The 20,038-nt window shown below is 49.2% G+C and overlaps 1 protein-coding gene across 6 annotated transcripts in view; it reads left to right on the plus strand.

Annotated features, from left to right (window-relative positions):
* Positions 1–368: 368 nt before the first annotated feature.
* LPO (lactoperoxidase) overlaps positions 369–20,038 on the plus strand; it is a 29,766-nt gene continuing 10,096 nt past the window's right edge. Inside the window, exons 1-10 of one of the 6 annotated variants that reach the window (XM_070560825.1) lie at positions 369–1,420; positions 1,768–2,424; positions 6,291–6,368; positions 7,289–7,376; positions 12,411–12,571; positions 13,964–14,081; positions 14,505–14,634; positions 15,362–15,565; positions 16,826–17,150; positions 19,065–19,225. In XM_070560825.1, the coding sequence (XP_070416926.1) occupies positions 6,293–6,368; positions 7,289–7,376; positions 12,411–12,571; positions 13,964–14,081; positions 14,505–14,634; positions 15,362–15,565; positions 16,826–17,150; positions 19,065–19,225 (1,263 nt within the window). In that variant the 5' untranslated portion in view covers positions 369–1,420; positions 1,768–2,424; positions 6,291–6,292. Of the gene's footprint in view, positions 1,421–1,590; positions 2,425–6,290; positions 6,369–7,288; positions 7,377–12,410; positions 12,572–13,963; positions 14,082–14,504; positions 14,635–15,361; positions 15,566–16,825; positions 17,151–19,064; positions 19,226–20,038 lie in introns of all 6 variants that reach the window. The other 5 variants (XM_070560826.1, XM_070560823.1, XM_070560824.1 and 2 more) reach the window with 5 other exon arrangements.

The following is a 20,038-nucleotide window of genomic DNA, read 5'->3' on the forward strand; positions in this document are numbered from 1 at the left end:
CTCACAAATTTCTCCTCATTCTGAAGGGGCTACCTGGCAATGTTCCCATCCCTCCCAAGGGCCTGTGCTGCCCAGGGACCACATTCAGAGAAACTTTGTCATCTCCACACCTCTCCAGAGGCCAGGATGGCTTACATCAGAGCACGTGGGTTCCTCCCTTCTCTAGGGTAGAACGAGTGGATGAGTTTCAGAGAGGGTAAACATTGGCACATGGAGCCTTGCTGGGGACAAGAAGTCTATTTGTTTGGTGTTCTGGGAAACCAACAAGAGGAAATGCATTTTAGCCAGGAAAGAAAAAACAATAACCTGTCCAGATGTGAATGACAGCCAAGCCAGTGGGAGATAAATGAAAACGGACAGCTGAGAAAGGGACTGGCTAGGCTTCCAAGGAAAATGGCATCTGAAACGGTGGGGATGAATGAGAGGCCATGGCCCAGTGTGAGAACTATGAGCACCTCAGACAAACAGAATGGTCACTTTGTCACTGACCGTGAGTGTCCCTTTGATCAGCCAAAGGTTTTTGTGTGCAGGATTCAGAATTCTGCTTCTGGAAGGAGACAGAGGAGAGCCAACTATATCAGTCTCATTTATAAACCATTAATTCCAAGACAGTATGTGTTTGAGTGAGTGTGTGTGTGTGTGTGTGTTTACTGCCATGTGCCAGTGGTGGACTTTATCTTCATCAGGTACTCTCTGCTGCTACTGCTATTACTAAAATACCTTGGAATCTCTGGGCTGGTATATAAGAAACTATGGCCTTTTTAGCCTTCTACTGGGCTTTCTGTCTTGCAGTCTCCATTTCTCAGGCCAATTTGCCATTCCCTAATGGGGAGACATCTAACTGTGCTAAATAGATTTAACTAGACAGAGATAAGTCCATGAAAACATGTCATCACATGTCATCACAGCTCTAAAAATACAATTTAGCCATAGGAAGTAATATGTCGACTGTGACTGCCTCCAGGTACGACTCCAGTAGTTCATTGGGGACAATCAGACCCGCATTTTGCTCTCACCCTGATTCCAGTAGTTCATTGTACGTTGCACATAGGAAGGCAGTGTTATCTCACAGGGTCTTCCATAAGGAAGTTCCACTTTGAAATCATTCAGCACCAACTATGTCAACATCCGTCTAAAGACGTAGTTTCATTCACCCATAAAGCGTGAAACCCAGAGGCAAGAACCTTAAGAAGCACGCTTCAAAGTTCAGGGAGTGGTCAGATAAAGAAAAACAATGCTTATCTGAGAAGCGGAAATATCTTGCAAAGAAAACAAGAAGAGTCTGAAGTCCCTCACTCACCTTTCCTGGACAGCTGCCTTCCTCTGAGATGCCCAGCTCACTTGCCTGGATTCATCATAAAAGAAGCAGCTTTTAACAACATTCCATCAGCTGGAGAAAAGGGATATCACTTTTTGGAAGGTAAATCCAGGGGTTTGGTTTTTGGTTGACGAATTTCTGACAGTCCCTAGAGTATTTTCAACCCAGAGTATAATTTCATAAAGAGGCTTATGTTTTAAATTGTCTGTCTGTAAAGTACACTTTCATGAAATTTCATTTTCCCTGTACCTTCCTGTTTCCTTTCTGTATAGATCTAATGAACTTGAAATTTTGAAGTCATTGAGGTAGCGATGGTATATAACATTATATTCGGGCTTTAAATTAGTAAGTTCCTGGATATCGGTGTTTTTTAATGGGCTGCCCTATAGAAGGCATGAAGTCATAGAATCCTAATAAGCATCTAAACCAACAATCCATCTCATCACTAGAGAATACGAGGCACCGGAAGATGAAGCGACTTGCTCAGAGCCACCCAGTGACAGAGGCCAGGATTTAACCTACCACCCTGACAACAAGTCCAGGGCTCTTCTCACCTCTCTAGTGGCCAAAAAAAGGGACAGTATTTTGAAATTTGACCAAAACAAAAAGTCAATGTTTTTAACCACTTTAAACCCAAAAGATGAATGTATTGGCTTCCACCATGGATTGGGCGGAAGGTAAGGGAGGGCTCCAGGGCAGCTGATAAATGAATGGGGAAGAAAGCCTTAACTGTTCCTAATTTTAAGAGCTATTCAGATCCCATTAAGGGCTCACAAGGGACGAGCTTGCTCAGAGATTGGAGTTTTGTCGTCCATGACCGCGGCAGGACCATGTACTCAACCTGGAAAGTGAGAAGATGAGGATCGGCTTCACTCAGAGCCGGGGAGATTGCATCAGCCCATCCCTGCCGTTCTGTAGTTTCCTCGCACGTCTGTCTGGAGTCACAGGCTGTTTCCTGCTGAACCTGAGCTTCTCCTCCAAGCCACAGCCCCTCAGAACCTTTCCTCTGGGCCCTTCCCAGATATAAATTCTTGGCAGAAGGTATAAAAGCTCCTCCAAGCAGAGTAACTCCCCTGGATGCCACAGGAGGCCAAGGCACTTGGCAGGTAAGGCTCATTAACGCTAGTCTTTCCTGGTTTCTGCAAAGTTGATGAAGAGGTTTCCTTAAGACTTCCCAGAAAACTTGCTACTAGATTTGGACTTATCTTCATCAGGCATTTTCTGGCGCCAGCTTTAGCTGACACCATGGCAGGTCATCTTCATTTGGTGTAAGGGAGAATGTGATTAAATCCATTATTGGCAAGGAGGATTTTCTGAGTCTTAAAACTGAGTCACAGAATCATAAACTCTTAGGGCTAGAAGGTACCGTAGACTTGTCCTCCGTTCTGTTTAGGAACTGAGACCTAACAGATATCACATGTCCAGGTCACACAGGAGGTTGGGGGAAATGAGTAATGGAATGGTGTTCTGTGTGGTGTTCTTGAGACTGGTGTGATATCACATGACCTCTAAACTATATTGAGATTTTCCAGTGTTTTAAAAGGTTCCCTAAGCCAGGGCTCTCAGATCTTCATCTCTTTTCCAGCATTTGATGCCTGCTATCTACAGCAGATCTGAACATCCAGTTAGCCCTGAATGTCTAGTACCAGGTGTCTTGAATACCCTGTGGACATCTGGTTCTCAATCAGGTGTATGAATATTAGACGGGCTTCATTTGGGGAGAATGGAGTAGTTGAATCATAACGGTTTTTATGTGATTGGGTGTCCCAAACCCTGTGGCCGAGGTGGAGGATTGTCTCTGATGTGGAGAGCTAGATAAGAGCTCTCTCCTCTCCATTCTCCTCTTGATCCTGGAGCTGCTCGAAAGATCAAATAGAACATTCTTAGGAGTGATTGGGTGTTTGTTGGTTCTCCTACTGGCTCATCCCACCATCCTCAACATAGCTCTCACCATTCATGGAAATGAATCTCACTGATTCTTTCCTTTGCCAGGCCTTCCGGCAACCCCATTGGTGACTTCTCAGCAAGTCTGAAAGCCAGACTTTGGAAGGCCTTGAGACTCAGATGTGGTCTGCAGACCAGCACTATTGGCATCACCTGGGAGCTTGTTGGAAGTGCAGACTCTTGGGTCCCTTCTATACCTTCTGAGTTAGAATCTGCAGTCAACAAGGTCCCCGGGTGATTAGCAGGCACATTAAGTTATGAGATGCCTGCTAAAGGACCATTACCACCCTCTCCCTCTGCACCCTCCAGCTGAATTTCTCTGCCCTAGGAATTTCATGCATTCAACGTACACCCAACACCTATTATGTACTGAGACTAGGCTTGGGCAATGGAAAAACAAAAATAAATAAGACATAGCCCTTGAGGAGCTCATAGTCTGATAGGGAAAACAGACTTGAAAAGAGTGATATGAGATATGAGTAAAGTATTGTAGGAAGACAGAAAAAGGAATGATCTAATTTTGCCTGAAGAAATCTGGTATACTTCACAGCGGAGGTGGCATGTGGCCTGGGTTTTGAAGAATGAATAGGAGTTTATCATGCAGAGAGGGCATTGCATAAGAAAGTGTGTGAGTAGAGGCAAGGGACTGTGGACCAGCCTGGTATTTAAAGGGTAAAGGCTGTGGCTCTGTCTCCAGATAGTGCTTCCTATCCCAGGGAAGGGCTTGGGAAATGGTTTCTGCACTGAGCATGATGATAAGAACGTGGGTAAATATCCAAACATCACAGAAGTCCCTTGTTGGCCTCTTATACTCTGAAGCCCTATGTCCTCTGCCCTCTACTTGCTTGGCTCTGGCTGCAGATAGTGGCCCTCCACGATCTTTTTGCATATCCTTTTTCCAGTGGCATGGCCTCGTATCTGCCTGGCTCTGCTTTCTGTCCCACATCCTTCCTTCACACCCACCAAGAAAGTTGGCCAAGACATGGAAAACCATTTTGCTTTGGCCTTGAGGTTTGCCACCACCACCACCGCCACTTCCCCAGTGAGGAGAGTGTGAATGGGGTTCCAAGGAAAGGAGAGGAGAAATGAGTATCTAAGCTTTTTTTCCTGTTCAGATTTCTCAACTTTCATGTCTTCAGCTACAACATTTTCCTTCCTCAGTCTGTTTTAGATGATGCCCTTTTTTCATAGACTAACCTTTTACTTTTTGGTTATATTTAATTAAGAAATACAGTAGTCATTGAAAGAATAATATAATGAATACTTGTGTGCTCACCAGCCCTCTTAAAAAATCAATAATATGGTGTTTGCCAGGGGCTGGGGGTGGGGAGAAATGGGGAGTTGGTGTTTAGTGGGTATAGAGTTTCAGTTTTGCTAGATGATCAGAGATCATCTGTGGAACAGAGATCTAGAACAGAGATCTGCTGTACAACAGTGTGAATGTACTTGTCACGACTGCACTGTATGATTAAGAGTAAATTTTATGCTATGTTTTCACCACAATTAAAAAATATGTACCAATGATACCTTTCACTCAAAACCATCATCTTTATTTGCCTGAAAGGGCAGATTTCTACTGGTTCAGTGGTCTCCTTGAGTCACAAAGAGGAAGACTATGGTTCTACTTGGGACCATAGAGGTTTAAGGACAAGAGCCCACCGAGGGGCCAAGTCGCTTGAGAACTCCTCTTGAAAAAAAAAAAGTGCTAGGGAGAATCTTGGCACTTATTTGTACCTTGCCTTTTTTCCTAGAGTTAGTTTACGAAAAGTACATTCAACAAGATAAACATTATTAGGGGGATCATAAAACGGTAGAGGGAAAGATGAGGGGAGCATGAGGGAGGCTGAAATTACAGGGTCCAGATACACAGTTCTCCTCTCTGGTCTGGCCTACCCCAAGGAGATCATCTGAAGAGTGTCTAGAAGACCAGCTGGGTGGCCTCTCAGGCAATGCTCCAGAACCACAATTTCTCTGAGGGAAGCTTTGAGCAGATATGGAGGCGGCAGCCAATCTGTGGACGTTCTCCCCAGTGTGTTTCTGAAGTCCAATGAGTGGATGCACACTGAGGGGAGAGCTCGTGCCCTCTTGTGAAAGCTGAAGAGCCTGTCACGAGCATGGTCTAAAAACATGATCGCTCCATCTGCACACCATAGGCACCTCCTTGGGCTGGAGCTAGAATCTCCTCAAAAGATATTTTGGGTCTATTCCACCAAACCTAATGACCACTCTAAGCCCAAACCCCTCATCAGCAAACAAAGCTGCATGAATTTTACTCTGATGATTTAGGTTCAGAGTTAAAGCTCACCTTGAAGGGGTTAATCTAAGAGCTGGACTCTCTCCAGGCAGCTTAGGACACAGTTGTGGGTTCAGGGGAGCTCTGAGCTTTGTCACAACTTTTGTTCATGTTTTCCCATCAAATCAGCTCTTTGAGAAAGGGTGAAGCCCCTGCCGGTTTCTGAAGGGAGGAGCTGAGGGTCTCCTTCTCAGACACACTCCCACGGAGCTGGGCCAGAGGCAGGTGGCTTGCAGGGGGCAATACATCCCAAGGGAAAAGAGGGAGGGGAACTCCAAAGACGCGTTCCAGGTTTGGTACAGCATTTATGACACCTGTGATAAGACAGGTAGAGGATCTCCAGTCATGGGCTGTCAGGGCAGAATCCAACATCCTGGATCACTTGGTCCAACCCTCTCACTTGGCAGGCCAGGGGCCCAGAGATGTTAAGTAGCCTGCCCAATATCACAGAGCTAGGTAGAGCAAATGCAGAACCATGGCTCAGGACCTCCTGATCCTGAAGCCTGAGTTCTTTCCCTTCCGTCACTGCTTCTTTCCATGTCTCCCAGTCCCCAGCATGGGCCTGCACAGATGGTAGATGCTTAGTTAGTTATTGTGGTTTCCCCTTTTCTGTTCCAGTGTTAGGGTGTCTGGTGTTCCCTGGGCTTTCTCTGCTTTACCATCCCCTTTCTGTGATTCTTTTCTTCCCATGGGAGCTCTACAAGGCTCACACCATCTTTCTGCGTCTCATTTCAGCGATGCGGGTCCTTGTACATCTCCCAGCCCTTTTAGCTTCCCTGACTTTGCTCCAGGCTGCAGCATCTGCCACAAGAGGTAAGTGTCTCCCTGTATTGGTTTCCTGGGGCTGATGCAACAAAGGACAGCAAACTGGTTGGCTTAAGACAACAGAAATCTATTCTCCCACAGTTCCAGAGGCTAGAAGTTCAAAATCAAGGTGTTGGCAGTGTCGTGCTCCTCTGAAGGCCCTAGAGGAGAATCCTTCCTTGTGTCTTCCTAACTTCCAGTGGCTCCCAGTAATCCTCGGTGTTTCTTGGCTTACAGCTGCATCACTCCAATCTCTGCCTCCGTCTTCACACGGCCTTCCTCTGTGTGTGTGTCCTCTCCTCTTGTTGAAAGACCACCAGTCATTGAATTTAGAGCCCACCCTAATCCTGTACATGTATGACTTCTTCTTAATTAATTACATCTGCAAAGACCCTTTTTCCACATAAGATCACATTCTGAGCTTCCATTTGGGGATGTATTTTTAAGGGGTGTATTTAACACCACATTCCCCTTGTTCAGAGACTGCATCCTGCCTGCCATGCTCCAGACCCCAATATGAGTGAAAATAAGGAATCCCACCTCTACCCCACACCATTCCCTTCCCTACATCAGGGTCCTAGTGATCAGCTAAGCCCTTTGATGGACTTGCTTAAGGGTCCACCTCACCAAGACCAGAAAATTTCCTTAGCCCAGTAGCCTGAGTGGTTGCATACCTTCTTAGTCCCATCACTGGGTATTCTAGGGGACTTTTGAAGAGCAATTTTGACAACTTATTGAGGATCAGAGCGTATTCTTCCCATGCTGTGATTTTTCTCCTTGAAGATTCTTGTGAATGTTTCCCAACCTTGATCTTCTACTGGCTCATATTTGAGGGATGGGGTAATGGCTGGGAAAGAGGGAGACAGAGGCAGAGGACATCTTGAAGGATCGACATCTGATACCCTGCTCCTTGCTTCTCCCCATCCAAGAGCAATCTCCCACGACAGCTGCCATCTCTGATGCTGTGAATCAGGTCAAGGTCCAAGTCAACAAGGCCTTCCTGGAATCCCGGACCAGGTACGACACACACACACACAACGTACGGCCCTTCTGGGGCTTCCTGTTAACAACAAGCACATCTAGGCCAGCCCCGGAAAACCAACAAGCCAAAGCAATTATACAACCTGCCCTTCCACCTCCGGGTATGTGGCAAACAGGATATCAGCACACAACTCCTAAAATCCTCAGCCTATAAATTACTTTGAAGAGGCTATCTTATCTAATCCTATGAACACTTTCTTCCACATGGCCAAATGTTTCCTTGGGTCATGCCTTCCAGAGTCTCAGAAAGTCTGTACATAGAAGTTGTCCATTCATTCAACTCATATTGACTGACTTAGGTCAGGTTCCCTAGAAGCAGAGCCTGAGAACGGGTTCTGCAGGTCTTATTAGGTGCAGGTGACTTATTAGGGTGTGCTCTCGGGAAAGTTGTCAGAGTGAGAGAGTAAAGCCAGAGGGGCAAGAGGAGAGAGTTAAGAAGGACGTGGTTTAAGGTCTAGCCTCAGCCGACCTCACAGGCAGATCTGGAGCATAGGTTGCACCTCAGAGCCTGTCTCATCTTGGAGTAAGGAAGTGGAACTTTCATCTGCCAAATGTTTCCTTGACGTCAGTCAGATGTGCTGCAGGCTCAGGGCTGAGGGTGGTGCCGCATGCGGTGTAACTGCCAGGCACCTCCAGCCATGCAGCCCCATTGGCTCAGAATCAATCGCCCAGGTAGGTTTCAGGTGTGAGGCTTCAGCAGCTGCCCCCTCAGCAGCTAGGGGTGGAGCACACCAGCCCTATAAAGGGACCCAAGGGCACTTGGGGATAGGGATCCCGCAGGGCACCAGCAGAGTCAGCCACCCTCCAACCATGTGCGGGGGCAGGGATCCCTGAAATAAGCCATGCAGACTGGGTCCCTGCCCTCAGGAAGCCCATACGTGAGCTAGACGAACAAGAGTGACCATTGTGTTGAGCAGAAGACAGGCTTATTCTTTCCACTCGCTGTCCATTTCCACTAGACTTGGGGCTTCCTTCCTTCTTGGCCCTCAGACGACCTCTCAAGCAGACCCGTCACTTTTTGCTGACTTTAGATGACAAGATTTGCTCTGGTCACTCCTCGTCCCGACAGCACAGCAGTGTCCTTTCGGGAATTCAAACGTCAGCACAAGAAGACAAAGCCCAGAGCTTCTCACTTCCCTCAGCTCAGAGCTGCTTTAGGCTTCCAGTGAGGGAGGCAGCACAGTCTGCTTGTCCCTCCCTCCTGGGCTCCTCCTTCTCCCCCAGCCCAGCTTTCTGACTCCTGAGGGGTTCAGCTAGGGGAGAGAGGAGAGAGACAGGATGGCAAGTCACCTGGACAATTTAGTGCCTTGTGGGAGGTCTGAGGCTCCCTACTTGGGCACTTTTCAGCTCTCTCTGAATCTGCTGCCAACTCCCTGACCCAGGCAGGTTTCTGGCCAGTAGCTTACAGCTCCACCCCTCCGCCTGGAAGCATCCGGCTCACCCCCTCCCCCCTCCACTCCCTCTTGAGCCAGGCTCCTTTTAGGCAGCCTCCGGAAGACTGAAACCTTCGCCCTGCTGCTGGAGGATGTGCACATTTGGGGCCCAGTGCTGCCCTGTCTGGCTTACTCTGCTGTTAGGTGCACAGCGTCAGCCACCACTTCTTTTCTCTGGCTCTTTGAGCAGGTAGCAACCACCGGCCATGACTGCAGGACACAAAGTCGAGCCCTCCTCCTAAGGCCCTTGTCATGAGAATTAAAGCAAAGAGGAAGCCCCATGGTGGCAGGAGGGAAATGCCTGGCATTTCAGCAACTATCTCCAAATGAAAATTCTTTCTCTGTCCTTAACTTTAACCCTTTTATAGCCCCAAGGTGGGGATAGAACAAAAGCCACATAATCAGTGTTCATCAGCTCCTTTGTAAGTCATACACAGGACCACCAGCCCTGCTTTGGAACTCGTCCCCACTGGTTAGTTCTTGGACTTAAGGGCCTCGTGGAGATGTAAGGAATCCGACTGAAACATCTTGCTACACAAGCACACTGACAATCCAACGACGCATGCTTTGTGATAAGGACAACAAAGGAAATAACCAGAGCAATAGTTGCTGCTTTAGGTACAGGGATCAGGGAAGCCTGATGGAGGATGAGAAGGAGCCAGCCATGTAGAGAGCCAGGGGGATGGCATTCCAGGGAATGGGAACAGTACAGGCAAAGGTCCTGGGGCAGAAAAGAGCTTAGGGTGCTTAGGAGACAGGAAGAAAGCCAGTGCTGGTGGAGATGGTATGCAAGCAGGAGCACACAGGTGAGGATAGAGACATGGACCCTGAGGGCCACAGAGTCAGAAAGCAGACTAGTGGTTGCCAGGGGCCGGCGAGTAGGGTGGGAGGAAGGAATGGGGAGTGACTGCTTAATGAATATGGGGTCTCCTTTGCGGGTGGTGAAAATGTTTTGGAACTAGATAGAGGCGATGATTATACAACATTATGAGCATGTATGCAGCAAGCAGATGGCTTCATCCACGTTAAAGCAACAAAGCGCTTTAATCAGACAGTGGCGTGGTCTGCTTTTCATTCTAAAAAGCGCACTCCAGCTGCCCCCTAGGGAATGGAAGGGAGAGGGACAGGAGTGGAGGCAGAAACCCAGTTAGGAGGCTGCTGTGGCCGTCCAGACAGGAGAGGACGGTGGCTAGGACAAGGGGGAGGCCTGCAGATGGAAAAAGAGTTCAACCAAAGCCCGGCCTCCTCCCACGGAGCCCAGCCCTGAGGCGAAGCAGGAGGTAAGTCCCTGGTGAGTCAGGTTCAGGCAGGAGAGCCAGGCAGAGAGCAGGGCAGGGGAGGAAGCGAGGAGCGCCTGCACCCTTGCGTGGGGCCTTTCCAGTGGAGCCCTGGGAGGCCCAGCATCCCACCTTCTTTGTTCATGGGGTGAGGGACCCTGTGGGACCTGGCTGATGATGACGATGATACTGATGCTAACACACGCGTTTAGTCTGTGCCTGACACAGCTCTAGGGTATCTATCCTTCCCAAAATCCTATGACGTGCTAAATTGAACTATATGAAATAGCTGTCTGCAAGTTCAAAATGATCAAATAGCATGGAACAACCTAAGGTTACTATCATTATCCTCATTTTATGGGTAAGGAAACTGGGTACAGAGAGGTTGAGTAAGTTGTCCACAGGCACACTAGTAAGTGGCAGTCAGGAGTCAGACCCAGCCAGTGTGTTCCAAAGGTCACACGCAAGGCCTTGGTGTAAGGAATACTTTGATCCTCGCTTTGCAGAGGGGCAGGTCACTCAGAGGTCATATCAGTAAACCAATCCTGGTGGAACCAGATTCAAACCTTGCCTCTAGGCCCAAACTCTAGGTCAGTGCTGTCCAATAGAACTTTCTGCAAGGACAAAATGTTCTATGTCTGTGCTGTCCAGTACAAGAGCCACTAACTACACATGGCTATTGAGCACTTGAAATGTCACTAGTGCCACGGAGAAACCGAATTTTTAATTTTCCTTAATTTTAATGAATTTCCATTTAAATAGCTACACGTGGCTAATGGTTACCATATAGGACAGTGCTGAAGTCTGGGCCACTGCGCCATGATGTCTCCTCCAACAGCAGCAAAAAGACAATCTGGCTTATTTTCTGGGGTTTACTTTATCGAGTTGGGGGGAGGCTGGAGGCGGTTGGCCTGGTGATTAGAGCACAGTCGTTACCATTTTGTGCCTGCCCCACTCACGCATGGAGCCACCAGGCTGAGACATGTGCCCCTGGTGCTTGAAATAGAGTTAACCCGATCTATAGTGACAGGCCACGTGTTACAGCCAGTGAATTGTACCCCAGAAGCAGGGTTGTCTTTTGTGAGAATTTGAGCCACTTCCAATATTTCAGAGGCTTAGAGCCATAGAGGCCATCTCATAGAAACCCTCATCTCACACATGGAGAAACTGAGGCACGGGGAGGGGTAGATGGTCCTCATGGAGGAACTTTGTTTTTTTAATTTTTTTTCTTCCTTTTTCTCCCAAAGCCCCCCAGTACATAGTTGTATAGTTTTAGTCGTGGGTCCTTCCAGCTGTGGCACGTGGGATGCCGCCCCAGCATGGCTCAACGAGCGGTACCATGTCCGCACCCAGGAGTCAAACCAGCAAAACCCCAGGCCACTGAAGTGGAGTGGGCAAACTTAACCACTTGGCCACGGGGCTGGCCTCTGGAGGAACTTTCGGTTTTTTGAGGAAGATTAGCCCTGAGCTAACATCCATGCCCATCTTCCTCTACTTTCTATGTGGGACTCCTGCCTCAGCACGGCTTGACAAGGTTGGTGCCCATGATCCAAACCCACATGCCCAGGGCCGCTGAAGCGGAGCTTGCAAACTTAACCACTACACCCCCGGGCCAGCCCCTGGAGGAGCTTTTCTCATACACCTTGCCCTCGGTCATCTCTGTGTTGTCACCAGCTTCTTAGTAAAAGGGTTTTTGGTTTCTCATTTTATACACGGGAAATTAAGAATAAAAAGGCTGAACATCTGGCCCAAGAAATGGTCAGCAAGAGGCTGGCTGCCACAGCCCAAATCTGAACAGCCCCCACAATAGCTCTAGGGCCAGATGCCATTAAGGACATTTTCATGGGCAGAACGGAAGGCCCACTGGCATGTTATTTCTAGAATTCTCGGTCCACAAGGCTCAGTGAGATGCCAGCTACGTGTCAGGGGTTCCTCAGTCTGAATTAGTCCGTCCTGGATTTTGGGTGTTTTTAAGGTTCCCCAGTTGACGCTGACGCAGCCAGCACAGCTGCAACCCTTTGATTCTAATTCAGGAAGTGCTCACGTCCATCTGCCTGCCTTCCCTCAGAACCAGACCTCGCAAAGCTTAACGACACACTGGAGCTTCCTCCTCCCAGGAGAGATTTTCAGAGGCGTTAGAAGGAAAACGTGGAAAGATCCTGAGAGCACAGGAAGTGCTTGTTTTCCACATGCTGCCCGCACCCCTTGGCTGCTCCCTAGACACACACCACCTCACATCCCATCTACAGGGTTGAAGCTGAGGGGCCCGGCCATGACTCCCCCATTGCTCTCCGTTGTAGGCTGAAGACCGCCCTGAGCTCTGAGTCGCCCAGCACTCGACAGCTCTCCGAGTACCTCAAACATGCCAAAGGCAGGACACGCACAGCCATCCGCACCGGGCAGGTGTGGGAGGACTCCTTAAAGAGACTGAGGCGGAAAGCGACCTTGACCAACGCCACAGGTACAGAAAACCCACCAGCTCTCTGATGGCAGGAAGGAGTCATCTCTCTGCAGGAGAGAGCAGAAGCCACCAAAAGCTGCATTCCCTATTAAGAGCTCTCTCCTCAGAGAGGCACTCCTGTCTCTCCCTTCTAGAATCATAGACCTGCAGAGCAAGGAGGGGCTGAAATGATAGCTGGGTCAATGCTCTTTTTTGCAGAGAAAGGAACTTAGGTCCAGCAAGGTCACATTGCCAACTCCAAATGAGGGGACATTCATGCTCTTTGTATAAAACCATCTGCAAGGCCTCTGTTCAGAGGAAATACTTAAGTCAATAAACATGGGCTCCATGTCCAAACCACAATGTCACCACTTCCGCCTGTGAATGGGACATTTAAGCCACCTGTGTCAAGGGGATTTACTGGGATAATGTCACAGGAGATGAGATTTACATCTTGTTCTGCGTAACATGGAGCTGAAACGATGAGCTGATGGATTGGTCGTGACCTCCTCCAACCTCTCCAGCCCCACCCCCTGCCAAATGTCACAGCTCACCGAGTGTCATGGAGGAAGGGGTCTGGTCCTGACCGGAAGAAGAGGCTGCAGGTTCTCCCCAGGAAAACATCAAGTGGGGGAAGATCCTTGGCCTAGGACTTGGGCAAATTCCAAAGATCCCAAAGAAGGAAAGTGGGACCAGGTAGGGAGAAGTAGGGGGCACTTTGGCTTCTGAGACTCAAAAGGTGCTGGGGTTGAAGGCTGGCCCCTGCCAACCTCCGCAGAGGATCCCCCAGACAAAGCCCACAGAGAGCCAGATTCCCTGCCTCTCTTTCCTTGCAGGTGCCAGCATGGGTCACAGGCTGCATTGAGGGTCTGTGCCCACATGGAAGCCTCGGATGCGTCAAGCCGCCACTGTGTTACTCCTCCCCAGCCACAGTGGCCCTCGCTTAAAAATTACCTGCCCTCCCCACAGCTTTCTTGTCTAGATTTCTGCTTGCTTGCTGCTTTAGATGTCAGTGAAGCTTTAGAAGAAAAGCAATTTTACCAAACTAACTCATACTAACGTGTACTTAACCACTCAGGGGTATTTTCATTCTAAAAGAAAGATCTGTTGATTCAAAAGATCTGGTAGGCAAAGAATTACTAACAATTCTGGGGACTTTCACAGTTTACTATCTGTGCGGCTTTGGGCAAGTCTCCTGAGCACCATGGTCTCAGTTTATTCTCTGTAAAGCAGGAATTAAAATTCTTACTTTAAAGGGCTGCCGGGAATAAATGAGAAAACACCGGAGAAAAACTTAGAACATAGAATGCATTCCAAAAAATCTAACTTCCCCCTGGTTTCCGTTTCCTGCGTTCCCGCAGTGCGTCAGAATGGAGGAAAACCTCAGCCCCTTTAGCGTCCCTTCTGTTTCAGACCCCAGCCTGGACTTGACTGCACTCTCTTCCGAGGTGGGCTGTGGTGCCTCTGTTCCTGTGGTGGAATGCGACGCGCACAGCCCTTACCGCACCATCACCGGCGACTGTAATAACAGGTGAGCACGCAGGGGAGAGTGTGGCGGCAGGCTCTCGCAGTCACCACACCTGCCCACCCGCCCAGCCCAGCCAGGGGCCCTGGACCTTGGGCATTCCCGCAAAACTGCCACCGCCTTACCCTCCTGGACTTGGGTCTCACCGGAATCTGTTCTGTTGGAACCCTGCCCTGACTTCCCCACCTTCGAAAAAGACCGCTCTATCCCACAGGAAGCAGCACCCTTCCTCAGGGCAGAGGAACCCCGCGCCTTCAGGGAGGGGGAGTAGTTCAGAAACCCCACATTTGAGAGGCGCCTCCTCCGCGCCCCCTTTCCTTCGAACAGAGGCTCCCTGGTCCTTCCCCATGGGATCCCCATGGGGTTTGCGGAGAAGCAAACCCTGGAGCTGACCGGCGGAGGCTGAAGGCGGGTCTTGCTCGGTTTCAGGAGGAACCCTGCGCTGGGCGCCGCCAACAGGGCGTTGGCGCGCTGGCTGCCCGCTGAGTACGAGGACGGGCTCTCCCTGCCCTTCGGGTGGACGCCGAGCAAGACGCGGAACGGCTTCCCTCTCCCGCTGGTGAGGGCGCGCCGGGGGTGGGGGCGAGTCCCGAGCAGCAGAGTGAAGGCTGGACGCGAAAGGGGAGAGGATGCACTAATCAAACACACACGGCAAGGAAGAAGAAATAAGTGGGAGGACAGAGGGATGCGCCACGGAGCCGCAGGAGATGGACATTGGGACTTGCTCCCAGGCGATGTTCCCTAAACTACCACTAGAGGGCAGCAGAGCTCGGAGCCGTGAGGCCAGATACCCCGGGGGGCCTCCCAGGCAGATGGCCTCCCTGCCCCATCCTTACCCTGCTCCAGCCCCTGCAGTGCATCAGCTGTTGTTTGCCTGGAGGTCCTATCTGTTGGCCTCATCTGAGTTGGCAGCCCCTCTCCAGAGCCCCTCTTCCATTCCCAGACACCTGGCATCTCCGTGGTACTTACTTCAGGGGCAGCCTGTCTTTGTTTCCCCTCTCCCTAGTGGAAAGGACACTGGCCTTGCAAGTCATCAAGTCATACATCCTGCATTCAGTCCCATCCCTGACCCTTTGTAGCTGCAGGACCTTGGAGAATTGACCTTGCCGCTCTAGGACTCAGTCTGCTCATCTACAAAATGGGGATAATGCGCCCCACCTCACAAGCTTGTCATGGGGATTCAATGTACCTGTTACATTGTAGGTACTCAATAACCTGTAGTTGAATCTGAATCCTCAAAGCACTTTTTCCTCCAGTCCTCCTTCCCCTTCTGTTTCCGTCTGTAGGCCCGTGAGGTGTCCAACCAGATCATGGGATACCTGACTGAAGATGTGCTGGACCACAACAGGCCCCTGCTCTTCATGCAGTGGGGTCAAATTGTGGACCATGACCTGGACTTTGCCCCCGAAACCGAGCTGGGGAGCAGCGAGTACTCCAAGGAGCAGTGTGACGCGTACTGTATCCAGGGGGAAAACTGTTTCCCCATCATGGTAGGCCCCTCAGCTGCCTGTCCCTGACAAGCCCCTTGCCTCCCTCAGGTAGCAGACATTCCCAGCCTGACAGCCAGGGTCTCTTGGTAGGCCTTGAATGCTGACTTGACAGCTTCCCTAGCCACATGCATCCATTCATCCACTCATCCATTTATTCAGTAAATAGACATTAATCATCCACTGCATGCCAGGCAGTGCACTAAGCACTGGGATTCACAGGTGAGTAAGACACTGTTCCTTCCCTCAAGGACAAGGGCGTGTGTGGGAAATGGACAAGTAACCACTACTGGCAAAATTGGGAAGTTTGGGGAGGGTGGTCTCCATCCCTTGCCCAGCAGCAACCTGGGGACTTATTAGAAATGTAAAACCTCAAGCTTCACCCCAGACATTGGGAAACAGAATCTACATTTTAGCAGGATCCCCAGGAGATTAATTTCGTCTGCAGTAAAGTTTGTGGAAAGCTGCTCTAAGTCATCCTGGGGTCTGAGAAAGCTGCTCCCAGAAAGAGCTGAAACTCGAGAGATGAATCAGAGTGAGCAGCAAGGATTTGTGGGAGTTTCCAGCAGGAAGGGAGAGGAACTTGCAATGGTGCGTCTTTGCACCTTTTCTTCTTATTCACGGATTTACAGTTAGAGAGTGATTTCATCACTCAAACAACAAATCAAGGCTCTGTGCTGTGGTATAAAGAACATGAGCTGTGGCGTGAGGTCAATCTGGATCTGAATCTCACATCTTCGTCTTCCGGTTTGTAAGTTGTTGGGCAAATTACATAACCTTTCTGAACCTCAGTTTTCCCACCTGTAAAATGGGACTGAATTATCTACCTTACAGGGTTTCATGAGGACCAAAGTGAGATAACGTATGCATGATGCCTAGCACGTGGTAGGTCCAAAAAAAACCCAGCGGTAGTTATTGTTAGTAGTAATTATTAACAAACCCTTCCTAGCTCATGTCCTGCATCCTTGTCCAGGATCTCAGGACTCCCTCCCCACCAAAAATTTGGAGCCTTTGCTATGAAAGAGAGCAAAGAGCTGAATGATTCCCTTCAGCACTTTTATCCAGCGAGATGTAATGAACTTCAGGGCAGGAGGTGTAGCGTCAGCAGGAGGCTTCTGAAGTCTGTTTGGTCCCAGGGTCCCAGGAGCGCGCCATCAGCATCTTTGCCAGCTGCATCCAGCTTCATCCTCTTCCCTGGGGAGAGGTTGCCAGGGCCCAGCTGTGCCACCTCAGCCCAGTCACCCACCCCAATCTCTCCTGCAGTTCCCGCCCAATGACCCCAAGCTGAAGACTCAAGGGAAGTGCATGCCTTTCTTCCGAGCCGGATTTGTCTGCCCCACTCCACCTTACCAGTCCCTGGCCCGAGAGCAGATCAATGCTCTGACCTCCTTCCTGGATGCCAGTTTTGTGTATGGCCCAGAGCCCAGCCTGGCCAGCCGCCTCCGAAACCTTAGCAGCCCCCTGGGCCTCATGGCTGTCAACCAGGAGGTCTGGGACCACGACCTGGCCTACATGCCCTTTGACAACAAGAAGCCAAGCCCCTGCGAGTTTATCAACACCACTGCCCACGTGCCCTGCTTCCTGGCAGGTGAGTCTAGACTGGGAACAGAGGGGCCCACAGGCAAAGGGATTATCCCAAGGACTGAGAGCAGAGGGAGGCCGGAAAACTTCATGAGACTGCCAGGCAGCTTCTAGAGAGGCTTTACCATTGCTTTTCCTGGTCATCTTCTTAAAAAAATGCACACCAAGCCACTACTGCTTCTGGCAGTGGTCCAGGACTGGCAGAAGGACCCAGATGAATCCAGCATCTAAGAACATGTGTTCACTGTAAAAAAAAAAAAAAAAAGAATCAAGGCAGTCCAGAGAAACACTAAGAAAATCTGCAAAATCCACCCACAGATAATCATTGTTAACCTTTAATGCCTATCTTTCCAGTGTTTCTTCCATCATAGTTATAGTTCTACAAAATTGAGGTCATAGGGTAAGTGACGCTCTGTAACCTGATGTCTTCACTTAACAGATCACATCACTAAACATTCTTCTACAACGTGATTTTTAAGGGCTGCCTGCTCTTCCATGACATATGTTACCATAACTTACCTTATCAACCCTATCCAAAGACATTTAAGTTCTTTCTAGTTTTTCTGTGATTTTTTCGTTGTTTTTTAGGTAATGAAAATGATTGTTAATGAACGGTTGTGCTCATTTTTAATAATTTTATTGAGATAACTTCCTAGAGAAGGAAGTTCTTGATTAAGAGGAATGTATATTTTCTTTTCTTCTTCTTCTTCTTCTTCTTTTTTTTTTTTTTGGTGAGGAAGATTGGCCCTGAGCTAACATCTGTTGCCAGTTTTCCTCTTTTTGTTTGAGGAAGATTGTCTGAGCTAACATCTGTGTCAGTTTTCCTCTATTTTGTATGTGAGATGCTGCCACAGCATGGCTTGATGAGTGATGTGTAGGTCCATGCATGGGATCCAAACCTGCACACCCCGGGTCACAGAAGTGGAACATGCAAACTTAACCACTATGCCACTGGGCTGGCCCCCAAGGAGGAATGTATATTTTTAAGGCTTTTTATAAACTTGGCACAAAGCCCTTACTCTACACAGCCTGTGCACAACCAAGCTCCCCGATTCTGTTCATTCCAGGAGCTCATGCCCTCCTGGTCCTCTCTGCCTTTGGCTTCTGGAGGAGGCCTTCCCATTTGCAAAAATCTGCTGTCCCATGACAAACCCCCTCCCCACCCAGACGTGGCAGAAGGCTGGCCCATGGGCCCAGATCGCTTTGATTCTGTGTCCACATATGGCTCACATCAATCCAGACACAAAACCAAGCCCTTTCCTCTTTCCCACAGAAATATCCACTAAGACCAAGCGTTTGTAAACGTAATAGACTTTCTTGCAGATTAGGGGACACACGGAGAAGTCCCTTGTGAAACACCTGGTCTTTTACCGTTTGACTGACACCCCCTCATGCTGTTCCTCCCTCCCTCCCCACAGCCCCCATCTCCAGGTTCTTCTCCCTTTATTACACAGAGGAATTCAACCCTACCCAGACTTCTGCCCTCAAACTTGCATTCCTAAAACCTTCCAAGTTGCTGCACACAACAAAAAGCCCCTTGTTTATTTGTACGGCCAAGCCTTAGAGGGCAGTTGGGATTGTGATTAGCAAACGTTCACTTTTTAATGTCGTCTGTAGTGTTTATCGGAATCTTGTGAGGTCAGCCTTATTATCCCCATTTTCACAGATACGGAGACTGAGCCTTAGAAATGTTAAGTAATTCATCCAAAGCCACACAGCTTAGAAGTGTGTGTGTAGGGCTGAGATTCAAACCTGTGAATCCCGACCCCGACCCCTTTCCGCCTGACTTCCCCTAAGTTAACTGGAAGGAGGGGCTTAGGAGAGGGTGTCTTTGGGGCACCATCATTTATTTCTTTGTGCAGGTTACTGGGTTCGGGGGCTGCTCAAGGGGAACCCACCTTCCTGCCTTCTGGGCTTTCAGGCGATTCCCGAGCCTCGGAGCAGATCCTGCTGGCCGCTTCCCACACCCTCTTTCTCCGAGAGCACAATCGGCTGGCCAGAGAACTAAAGAGACTCAACCCTCAGTGGGATGGAGAGAAGCTCTACCAGGAAGCCCGGAAAATCCTGGGAGCCTTCGTGCAGGTACAGAGGCCCAGGGGCATTGGCTCACACGCTCCCTGGCTTCTGCTGCTGGCTCTGCCCTCTGCCCGCCACCACATCTCCAGCTGCCTCCTCCGCTTTCCACATGTCCACTTCCCTTTCCTCTCCTCTGCTGCTTCTTTCCCACCGACTCATTCTCTTAAGCCCTCCTTTTGTTTCTTCAGCTTCTCTGCCCCAAAATGAATCCCCGGATTCAGATTGTTGGAAAGTTATTCATATGTCCGTCACTCGGTGTGCCTGCCCAGGTGGCATCTCTGGAATTACTCCTGGGACTGTAACATAGCAGTTATTTTGGTTATTTTGATTGGATTATCTTCTTTTAAAATTCTCTACACCTAAGCCACACGTCACAGGCATAGTCAATTGCTGTTGTTGGTTGGCTGATGGACTAGCTAGAAGAGACTGACAAAGGTTGATATATTGCTATTAACCGTGCACATATTTTTAAACACGTTATTTTGAAAAAATTGTAGATTCTCAAGAAGTTGTAAAAAAAATATATACAGGAACCTAGCCTGCCCCCATGCTAAGATTTTGCATAACTATGACACAATATCAAAGGCAGGAAGTTAACACTGATATAAACCATAGAGCTTATTCAGATTTCACCAGCTATAAATGCAATCCTCTGTGTGTGCGTGCGTGTGTAGCTCCATGCAATTTTATCACATGTGTAGTTTCATGTAACCACCATCACAATAAAAATGCTTAACTCTACCACCACCACAAGACTCCCTCATGTGACCCTTTCATAGCCACATCCACCCTCCCCTTTCCATATCCCTAACCCCTGGC

The sequence above is a fragment of the Equus przewalskii genome, chromosome 10, assembly GCF_037783145.1.
Source record: "Equus przewalskii isolate Varuska chromosome 10, EquPr2, whole genome shotgun sequence".
NCBI lineage: Eukaryota > Metazoa > Chordata > Mammalia > Perissodactyla > Equidae > Equus > Equus przewalskii.